The sequence below is a fragment of the Helianthus annuus genome, chromosome 3 (assembly GCF_002127325.2).
Source record: "Helianthus annuus cultivar XRQ/B chromosome 3, HanXRQr2.0-SUNRISE, whole genome shotgun sequence".
Taxonomy (NCBI): Eukaryota; Viridiplantae; Streptophyta; class Magnoliopsida; order Asterales; family Asteraceae; genus Helianthus; species Helianthus annuus.
The window spans coordinates 103,038,836-103,050,849 of NC_035435.2; the positions used below are offsets into that span (position 1 = coordinate 103,038,836).

A 12,014-nucleotide genomic window follows, 5' to 3' on the forward strand; every position below is an offset into this window, starting at 1 on the left:
AAAAGTCAAGTTCTGGTCAACCCAACCCAATGCACACATAAAACTACTTATTTTGGCCCAACACATTTACACACAGCTCGCCCATTTTTTACCACCAAAATTTACCATAATGTTATGGTCATGATATGCTAAAAGTAAATCATAATTAGTCATAGGAAACAAACTTAAACAAACAAAAAACTTACCAGGTTCAACATCAACCATTTTTTGAATTAATGGTTGCTATATTTCATTTTTTTTTTTGTAGTACATACATAGATGGTTTTAATCACTTGCAAAAAAATGAACAAAAACCGAAAAATCATTTTTCTCACCACTAGCTACTGTACTACACCTATCAACTTTCCATTTAGGACATGACACCAAAAAAAACAAGAACAAGTATTAAAAAGCTCGGTTTTGACATTCCCGCTACCTAGTTTCAGGCAGTTCAATAACCTCAAAACCATCAAAACGCCTCAACGCCTCCCTGAGATCGTGCACGGGCCCTAACACCGGCTTCTTTCCAGCCTCTTTGGCGGGCCCTTAATTCCCACATCGCAGATTGTTCTTTTTGTGCCACTAAAGCTGCTTCGGCCTTCTCACGAGCTTCTTCACAGGTTTCCATTCCTGAGTTGCATTTGTCTGCCTCCTTTTGATACTGTGATGTCAGCTTCTTGGCCTCTAGTAGCGCCATGTCAGCACGCTGCTGACTTTCTGTAGCTTCGGTTTCACGTAGTTTCAGCTCCTCTGAAAGAAGCTCTGCAAAGTTTTTTTCTGTGTCTTCGTTCACTTCCGGATCGCGTTTTGCACAATCTGATTCAGATACAATCGAAACAAACCGATTAAATTTATATATTTTAATAAATAAAAATAAATTATACAAAACATATCCTTGCAATTATTTTGTCACTACTGAGAGAAGTTCAGATATCTAGCTAATAAGCACAAATTTCCATCCTATTACTGATCTAAATAGATAACTAAATCTATAGCATTTGTATTATACTAATCTCTATATATGATACATACAGATATTCAATATAATAATAGGTTAATTGTTTATTCAAAATGATAATATCATGGTTCTATGTACATGTGGGTCAAAACTGGTCTAAATTAGGGTGTAAAAGAGGCTGACATGTAAAAATGACCAAAAAGGATGAAGAGATTATGAGTGATTTATATGATGTAAAGGCTCATGTGTAAAAAAGACGAAAGAGATGCAGCTTTTGGTGGTACGTATAGCAACGTTTTCGAGCCTAAACGCCTCATGCTTTTTAAAACCAAGGATAATACCGATATACAAACATATATACATTAATGTCTAAAGAATACAATACAATATCTGTACTACTAACCTGTGAAGGAACTGTTGACAAGTCCTGCAAGACACATACACCACATATCAGACTCAAGTTTGGGTTTACGGTAAAAAACGAACATATAGAACAAATCTAGTAAATAAATAAGCATTTAGACACCTTGGGAGGGGGAGGTGTTGCGTTCAAGTCCCACAGACAGCAGAGAATAAAAAAATTTGCCGCTCAAAAAAAAATTAAAAGAAAAAGCATTTAGACATGTGTTTTCATAGTAATTACTGCAAGTTTAAAATCACAATCAAAGTCAAGTAATTAGTTGATCAAAGTTCTACAAATATCAAAATAACTTGATTTCACTCTAAACTCACATCCATACACACCCAACATTGTATATGCTAGTAAAATTCATGTTGCTTCCCAACTATTTGTCTAATTCTTCTTTCTTTTTTGCATGAACAGTTCAATTTCAATGAAATATCAAGCATGATGATTGTAGAAAACAATAACTCAACGCAAAATTGTTAGTGACTGTTTTTCCTCAACATGTACATCTTTAACCACAGGGGCGGTTCGACGGTACAAAAAAAAAAAACTGAAGCTTAGAGCCATATATTTAATGGCCCCCTAATTTTTTAGGGCTAGACTACGTTCGCATTCGATTCTTCCTTTCTAATCACAACTCCCACAGCTCTCAATATCTCAAATTTTATTGGAACCGTGTGATTTTGTGCCTTCTAGAAATCGTATACAAAAAACATGTGTCATCATATTCCCACGAGTTAAGATCCTAAGAAAAAATAAACTTTTTACGGAAAGGACTCCGATTTCTATAAATTCACTTCAGACCAAAAAAAGGTTGAGCCAATCCTAGTCAATTTCTACTACTTTAACAACTTAACCAAAGATTATTTTTATAAAAGTTCAAAAATCCACATAAAATCTGAATCCCAAAAGTTAAAATCTTTAATTCAGGAACAGATGCCAATAAAGTATTAACATGTAAATAGATACAACTAAAGGATATCTGAGATCAAATCAAGAATCATAACTTTCACAAATCAAGGTCTAATCAACAATACCCACATGTTAAAACTAACACCCAAATCATAAAAATGAAAGATTTAACGTTTACTCACCATGAGGAAAAGAAATATCAGGGCGAGGATCACAATTACAGTTGCAGGGAGGACAAGATGCGGCGGAGGAAGACCGGCGAACGGCGGCGAAACCTTCAAGAAGATGCCAGTAAAGAGGTGGGCCCAATAAGTAGCCCACCAAAGACAGGCCCAAGAACACGATTCCGATCTTTGCCACTGTCCAATTGCAAGATCCAGATCTGTTGTTTAGTGCCATTTGTGTGTGAGAATGGTGAGATGTATGGATAGGGTTGATGTTGATATTGAGAAAGATCAGAATTATGATGTTGATGTTGATAATATTAGTGTAGTGATATGTTGGTCTGGTTAGAATATGGAAGAAGTGAAGGGGATGATGATGATCAACTAAAAAGGAAATTGAAGAAATGGTCCTTCCTCTCCTCTCTAGTTATGCATATTCACACACCTCTCGGGAATGGGATTGGATTTGGATGAACGTGTATTATTTTTTAATTGGATTTACATTAAATAACCGTGGCCGATGACATGAACTAGTTAGACTATTCTCAATGGGCCCTTCGAAATTATGTCCTTGGATGCATTTAGAGATTTTTATTATTGAAGTTCATCTATCATAGCATGTCCTTAGGTGAGATGCCTTTCCATAAAGGCATGTGTTTACCTCGGTTCATGCAATAAGGTGGGCCCAAAGTAAGAAAAAGAAATGTTTTATTTAAATATTGTGTGTAATGAACAGGTGATGGGGTGGAAATTAAGAAGTGTAAGCATATTTGTAGGGTTGGCGATAAAATTGAGGTTTTTAAAGATTTGTAAGGATATTACGTGGCAAATGATGTGACAGCTAAGGACACCTAAGGGCGCATTTAGCATTGGAGATAGTCTTAGCTAATGTCAGACGTCATGTCACTAAGGTGTTGTTTGTTTTTTAAGAGACAAAATGTGTGCAGTCTGCGGACCAAATCTGCAGAAGAAGAGGTTGACCAAACCTCTACAATCTGCAAAAAAAAAATGTTATTTGTTTTTTATCTTATGTAGATTTCTAAAATAAATTAGTGGTGATGTACGGACAGTGGTGGTAGGTAGTGGTAGACGGTGGTGGTGGTGATGGACGGTGGTGGTGATGGGTGGTCGGTGGTGGACGGTGCTTGTGGTGGACGGTGGTGGTGGGTGGTCGGTGGTGGACGGTGCTGGTGGTGGATGGTGGTGGTGGGTGGTCGGTGGTGGTGGGTGGTCGGTGGTGGACGGTGCTGGTGGTGGACGGTGCTGGTGGGTGGTCGGTGGTGGACGGTGGTGGTGTTTAACCCTCTGCAGACCTTAGAAGATCTTAGAAGTGGTTAAGCCAAGTCTACACCAAGAAGAGATCGCGCAGACGTTTTTTGATAAAACATCTTCGGAAAAACAAACAGTCTGCAGATGTCAATGTCTACGTGGCGCAGACAGAAGAGTCTGCGCAGATCTTTTTTAGAAAAACAAACACCATCTAAACAAATGACATATCAGATACCACGCCATCAAAAAATGCCATATTAGACACCACGCCATCATAACAGAAATTTATCTCCTAGATACTTTGGTCCTTTCCTTATATTACAAAAAATTGGAAAAGTGGCTTATAAGCTAGATTTACCTGATGCTACTCAAATTCATCGTACGTTCAATGTTTCTTTGTTGAAGAAAGCTCAGGTTCTCATGTCTTCAATGGGTAGCTACCACAAGGTCCAAGATTCGTCCTGCAACCAAGAGCTGTGTTGGATCGAAAATTGGTTAAAAAAGGATCAAAAGCTGTTGTGAAGATTTTGGTACATTGGGAAGGATTACCTGTCTCTGATGCTTCGTGGGAATTCATGGAAGATGTGCAAATGCATTTCCCCAATTTTAGTTTTTGAGGGAAAAAATGTTTTAAAAGGGGAGAGTAATGTTAGTAGTGGGATTTAGTTGAGGGTTATAATTGTAGTAGTCATAAGATGAGGGACTAATATTGTAATTGGTAGAGAAAGGATCAAAAGCTGCTATGAAGATTTTGGTACATTGGGAAGGATTTCCTGTCTCTGATGCTTCGTGGGAATTCATGGAAGATGTGCAAATGCATTTCCCCAATTTCATTTTTTGAGGGAAAGAATCTTTTAAAAGGGTTATAATTGTAATAGTCATAAGATGAGGGACTAATATTGTAATTGGTAGTTGGTAGTTGAAGTTGGTTATAAATAAGTAACAACCCCAAGCTGACAGTTAAGCTTGATTTGGGTTTTCCTTTTCTTCCCTGTATACTCAATTCAGGCTAACACATTGCCTACTTATCTCTTACTTGTTCACTTTGGATCGTGAACTCCAAAATAAGATCGCATCAACATTTGTTTCACTTTACCTTATGATTCTAAGTGACCCTTCAACTGTAACTGAGTTTAAAGTCCTTGTAAATAAGATTGGGTAAAGTTATTTTACAAAGACTCCTAAAAATAAGAAGTATATAAAGACACAGTGGATCATAAAAAATAACACAATGCTAAGCAAAATATATAACACAATACCGAAAAATATAACACAATGTCGAAGAAAAAAGACACAATGAGTCACAAAAAGACACAATGATGCAAATATAAAAAAGACACATTGATAAATAAAAAGACACAATGATATAAAAAAAAGTTTAAAATCACAAAAAGACACAATGAAGTTGGTCATTTTGCCCACCTGCCCACCCCCACCCCCACCCCACCCCCACCCCTCTCTCATTTTCTTCTCTCTTTCCCCTTCTGATCTACACGACCAAACCACCATCATCACCTTCACACCTCCACTTCGTCACTTGTTCCGACGCTGCCACCACTACCGCCGTCGTCCATGACATCACGACCAAACCACCATCCCCTGTTCATCACCGGTAAAGGAAACAATCGATCTCTAAACAAAACCCTAAAATTCGACCTATAAGCACCATAGATCACTCAATTTCAATTCTAACACCTTCAAACCTACAACAAATTCAGCACCGTGTTCAAAACTGACCAAACCTCAAGGACGAAAATGACATTTTACTCATTTGTAAATCTTGGAAAAAGTTACTAAATTCAACAACTTTTTTTTGAAACCCAGATGGTTATTAGCAAATCTTGAAATAAATCCTACTGTATATTCAGTAACTTTTAATTGAAACCCAGATGGGTATACGCAAATCTTGGAAAAACTTACTATAAATTCGGTAACTGAAAGCACTGGATCAAGAACATCAACATTACACTTGATTCAAGACAAGAAGAACAATCATAAACAAAACAAGATAGAAATATGTAGAAGATGAAACCCTTTATTAATGAATCAGTCATCATAGATTACAAACCGAAAGAGTATACATCATCTACAAGCTGGTTTAGATCATAAAGATCTAAACCGATCTTTCTCTCACTAACACATAGTCACTCTCTCTCTCTAGAAAAGTGCACACACCATTGAGGAATAGCTAGGGTTTGTGAGAGGTTGCATAAAGCTGATCACCCAGATCCATTCTCACTGAAATGAATGAATGTGATGGATAGATGCCCAATTCTAACCTATATTCCCATATATATAGGCTGGGGAAAATCCTAAATCCTGAGCATACATGTCCACAAATTCGGACCCACATCCAACTTTATATTGTCCGAATTTAATCAATCAACTCATATAATCCGAATTTAATCAATCACTTTGACTTGGCCTTTGACTTTGTCGAACAGAACTGATAAAGCACAGTTACCCAACGAGAGTTGCACTCACCAAGTGCGGACTTAAATGAATAAACAAGCGCGAATGAAGTATTGTAGAATCAATACATGCGGACAAGGTGGAAATGTCCTAAGTGCGGACAGGCCTTGACATCAACAAGTACGGACAATAATTTGAGTTTTAAGTTCAGACATACTTGTTTATTGTACATGCGGATAATATATGTAGATATAAGTACGAACAATTATATCTAATGTAAGTGTGGACAAGATAAAGAATGATTAAGTTCGGACTTGATCATATGATTCAATCAAGTCCGCATTTACTAAAATAACACAAATGCGGATAAGCACATAGCCTGATGGTAAATGCGGACATGTTATGTTCATTGTTAAGTTCGGACAAGCTTAGAATGATATAAGTGCGGACGAGATCATGTGAATAATAAATACTGACAAGATGATACTTTTAAGTGCGGGCAACTATGAAGTCTATGTGCGAACAAGTTTGTTTATCACAATTACTGACAAGTGTGACTTCACACAAGTCATCAGAATAAGACACTACAAGAAAAATGACCATTTGGGACTAAATTATGAGGGACTAATCTATAAGTCTCGGATATATAGTATCTGGGACTAATTTATTAGTTACTAATTGTATTAGAGACTGATTTTTTTTGTGACTGATGTTCGTGACTAATAACCAGTCCTTAATACTTGGACCACTTATCTAAGACTGAATTTTAGTAACAAATATGTTTGTCTAAAAATAGTTTTTGGAGGGAAACTTATTGGTTACTGAAATTCAGTCCTAAATAACTGCCCCCATTAATAAAAATAGCGCCATTTTATTGGTCACTAATATTCAGTCACTAATATATTGACACCTAGTGTCACACCCCAACCGATGGCGGAATCATCGGGGCGCGGCACTAGGCGAATCAGATTGCTCAAGAGAATCCATAACAACTATATTGCGACAGTATTTATTACATTTGTTATCCCATACTAACAATCAGTACAATCACATAAGTTATCACAGATTTCTTGTCCTCTCGAACAATACAAATCTGACAACCTAGATTTTAGGTGAGTTTCTAGACCTCCTAGCTTGATTTGATGTAGACTGCGACTAAACCTGCAACATACGTTAAAATAATGTCAATACAAAAGTATTGGCGAGTATACAGGTTTGATATGTAATAGTGTAATAGATAAAAGCTGTGAATTTCCACATACATAAACGTAATACACGACATATATACTCACAAAACTGATACTGCCAGCTAAGTCCTCGAGCTTCGATCGCGATTGCTAAACTAGACCCCGTCGGACGCAATAGTACTATACTAGTCATGGTGGGACATCGCGAGTATAAGTCCTAGCACATATGTAACTAGCATCACGTATAACTATGCACATTGGTTATTCGCAAGTGATAAATAGTTTAAGCATTTGATGTGAATTGATTTAATAGCAACGTATGTTACACCCAAAAGTGCAAAAGCAAAAAAGGTTCAAGTATACTTACAGTCGGTGCTCAGCAAGCAGCAACCACAACTTGGTTGGATTGAAGGGAGCACGTCTGAGATTAGCATGATTTCAGATTGATAGCGTAAGCGTTGATTAGTGCGATAAACAGTGGCGGTGAACCAAGTGTCAGATGGTAATCCGATCGGATGGCAACCCGATCGGATGGCCAGTCGACCGGGTGGCAATCCATTCGGATGGTCATCCGATCGGATGACCATTCGATTGGATTTTCGCCTCGTTTGGTGAAGAGGTGTTTGTGTATGCTGGTTTGCCTTTTAAAGTTTTCGTTGTAGCATTTTGAGAACAGTGAAGTATCTCTACCTTTCAGGTCGGTCGATCGAACGGTTGGTCGATCGGGTGGCAACCCGATCGGGTGGCTGTTCGATCGGACGGTGACCCGATCAGCGAGACACTTTGGTTGATAAGTTCATAGCAGACTGGTCGCTCGATCGGGTGGAAATCCGATCGGGTGACAATCCGTTGGAACTGATGTGCGATGAGGATTTGTAAAACGTTTAAGTGTTGAGGATCCATAAGTCAGCCGATCGGATGGTCGTTCGATCGGACGGCAATCCGGTCAGACGGCAATCCGTTCGTTGTTCAGATCCTTGAATGTTTGAAAATTTGTTTAAGTCTTGACCCCAAGTGTAACCCGACCGGATTCCTGGTCGGTCGGATGGCAGTCCGATCGGACGGCAATCCGATCGGACGGTAACCCGTCCCGCAATCTTATCGTTTTAAATTTTGGCTATTTCGTTAAGTTTTTGCGATGTGATCGAGAAGTTACGACTACGAGCTAAACAATGGAACTCCACCAGGTCTGCGTCACCGGATCAGATGGGAATCATCCCGTCCGACCAGTTAACTGTTCTCGATGGTTATTCGTGTTTAACATGACAAGCCGGTTATCTCGTTGATAGGAACCAGTTCTCAAACCGACACTTCACTATAGGAAGAGTAGAAGGTCTGTACGAGCTCTGTTGCTACCGGTTTTGAGTGATAAGTTAGGAAAGTTTGAAGAAAAACTTAGAAACTTATATTTGTCTTAGATTTAGGTGAGATTAGTGTTTATACACCGTATATTCTATCAGATCTGGACTGTTCTTGATGAGATAGGTCACACTTCATTGTTCCCAAGAACTCCATGATGACGTCACTTTAGAACGGCTCAAATCCCAAGATTTACGGTGAAAAAGTGAGTTTTGATGACGAGAAAGATGAAGGAGTGCGTGTAGATCATATAAGTACAAGATTCAGGGTAGAAACTTACAAGAATTGCGAGAAATCGAGAGAAGATGGCGAGAAGGCATCTGGTCGAGAGAGAGCAGTCACATCAACTGTTGTTGATGTGACAAATGGGGTATTTATAGGCAAAGGAGGAGAAAGGTGGTGCAGTGCATCGGATCAGATGGCTTGTCCGATCGGTTGGCTGTCCGATCGGATGGCTGTCCGATCGGATGGCCATTCGATTAAACGCCCCCGGCGAGCTGAGTTTTGGCGTTCCGTTTCGATTGTTTAAGCGTTGCGATAGTTTGGTTACACATTCTCATCCACATTTTCATATATTTATTATAATTAGCTACGTTGGGTCGTATATACATATCCATATTTCAAAGTTGCGATACAATAACCGGGTTTCGTTTCGAACATGCGTTACTTTGCGACGCTTCACGGTCATTGAGGAGGGTAGAATAGGTCCTCTCTCAATGTCATCATGAACGTTAATGTGTGTGATGCGATGTGTGTTTTGAGTAATGAGTTGCACTGTGACATATCACGGCTATCAGGGAGGGTAGAATTGGTCCTCACTCGACATCTTTGTGGTTATCAGCAAGTACAATGTGATGTGATAGCGATAAAATATGCGATAATATGCAAAAATATTGCGATATAGCGATGTATGCGATATAGTTACATTATGATCCGAATCTCTGGTGCTAGGCGTAACGAGTGTAACGAGTAGTCACAACGCACGAATGTGCGGGTTGTTACACCTAAGGACTAAAGAGGGACTGATCTATCAGTCTCGGATACATAGTATCTGGGACTAATTTATTAGTTACTAATTGTGTTAGAGGTTGACTTTTTTGTGACTGATTAATTAGTTACTAATCTTGGAAAATAAGAAAACATCTCAGACGACGAACGTCTTCAAAATCTTCACGTCTCCATGATGTTTGGCGGAAACAAACATCAAATCAAGAGCAATGGTGATTTAGAAGGCGGTTAGACCATTCTGAATCGGTAACCATGCTCGGATACAACTTTGAAAGCACCGGATTGATGACGAACATCAACATTGCACTTGATTCAAGAGACGAAGAACAATCATAAACAAAACAAGATAGAAAGATGTAGAAGATGAAACTCTTTATTAATGAATCAGTCATCATAGATTACAAACCGAAAGAGTATACATCATCTACAAGCTGGTTTAGATCACAAATATCTAAACCGAGCTTTCTCTCACTAACACATAGTCATTCTCTCTCTAGAAATGTGCGCACACCATTGAGGAATAACTAGGGTTTGTGAGAGGTTGCACAAAGCTGATCACCCAGATCCATTCTCACTGAGATGAATGAATGTGATGGATAGATGACCAATTCTAACATATACTCCCATATATATAGGCTGGGGCAAACCCTAAATCCTGAGCATACATGTCCACAAATTCGGACCCACATCCAACTTTATATTGTCCGAATTTAATCAATCAACTCATACAATCCGAATTTAATCAATCACTTTGACTTGGCCTTTGACTTTGTCGAACAGAACTAATAAAGCACAGTTACCCAACGAGAGATGCACTTACAGTAACTTGAATCTCATTTGCGAGATCACCTAAGAGTCCTGCTTCTTTGTACATTTCAAGGATGAAAGCAACTCAAGAAGTCAATTTTCCGTCAACGTATATCCAGTCATCTTGCTCGGGAATCGTTAATAACCATGCAAAAGACAACCACGCCTTTCAACGTCTACCAAAATTTTAGGAAGGTCAAGATCCTGCAAATAAGACACACTGTTATTAACCATCGAGCACCGCCTCAGAACCGCCATCAGACACCTTCAACACCGGTGGGGATGGTGGTGGTGCAGTGGTGGTATGGTGGTGTTAATGGAGGTGGTAGGGGTCTTTATATATAGAGAGAGAGATTGCAGGTGAGTGTGTGATAGAGAGAGAAGAGAGAGAGAGAAGAGAGAGACAGACAGAAGGGTATTTAGAGAGAGAGAGTGCAGAGTTTGAGGGGTGTTTACATATTTATATATTATATAAATTTTCTATATAATGACCATTTTGCCCCTGATGAAAAGGACAAAATAGCAGGATTTAATTTGAGAAATATTACCTGATTTCACTTTTGGAACAAAATGACATAAAAAAAATGAAACCACAGGACCCAGATGCAAAAGGTTTGAGTTTTGGACTAAAGTGGTAAAAATGACCAAACCTCAGGGACCAAAATGACAGTTTACTCTAATTTTGGGTAATATCCATTCCATTACAGGTATGTTTGGCAAAAGTAGCTGGTGGCTGGTAGCTGAAAGCTGGAAGCTGGTAGCTGGTGGCTGGAAGCTGGTAGCTGTAGCTTGTAGCTAGTAGCTGTAGCTTTTTAGATATATTTGGTGTTTGGTAGAGTAGCTGGAGTTTTTAATAAAATGTATAAAATGACCAAAATGGACATAATTAAAAATTTAGAAAGTTGGTGCATTAAAAAGTTCCTTATTTTTAGAGGTTAAAATAGTCATTTTTCCCTAAAAGCTTGTAGCTCCTTCTAAACGCTACTAGTAGTAGCGTTCAACCAAAAGCTTCAAGCTCCTAACCTAAAAGCTTAAAGCTCCTTTAACCAAACAAGACTTTTTATTGAGTAGGAAAGCTAGAAGCTCCTAAAAGCTCCATGCCAAACATACCCTACATGTCTGGATGATTCAGATTTGAGTTTTCCTATTGAGTGCAGAGTTTTTTTATCGCTACTTGTAAAAATACAAGTATACAAGACGGATGATAATCTATCTATTATAATAAAAGAAACCTGAATTCGGACACGTGTCGTTTAGTGAGGCTACTTTTTTATGTTTTCCCACTCAAAGCCCAAATAACAATATGGGTCAACACGCAGATAGGGTGATACTATACACACCCCCCTATTTACTAATTACACCCCCCTATAAAAACATCACATCCATCAATCCATCCATCAATCCTTTGCTTTTTGTTTTTAGTCTTTTTTGTCTTTTTGTTGTCTTTTTATTATATTTTAGTGTCTTTTTGTTATTATTATTATTTACTATTAGTAATGAATTATTATTATTATTATTATTATTATTATTATTATTATTATTATTATTATTAT

General features: G+C 38.2%; 1 protein-coding gene across 2 annotated transcripts; it reads right to left on the minus strand.

Annotated features, from left to right (window-relative positions):
- Positions 1–181: 181 nt before the first annotated feature.
- LOC110929471 lies at positions 182–2,903 on the minus strand. 2 transcript variants are annotated; one of them, XM_022172627.2, is made up of 3 exons: positions 2,438–2,899; positions 1,341–1,364; positions 182–795 (listed from the first exon to the last, which is right to left on the minus strand). In XM_022172627.2, exons 1-3 carry the CDS (start codon positions 2,652–2,654, stop codon positions 449–451), a joined length of 588 nt encoding a protein of 195 aa, XP_022028319.1. In that variant the 5' UTR covers positions 2,655–2,899; the 3' UTR covers positions 182–448. The 2 variants fall into 2 exon arrangements, with proteins under 2 accessions (XP_022028319.1, XP_022028321.1); XM_022172629.2 differs by lacking the exon at positions 1,341–1,364 and having other exon boundaries at positions 2,438–2,903.
- Positions 2,904–12,014: the final 9,111 nt, after the last annotated feature.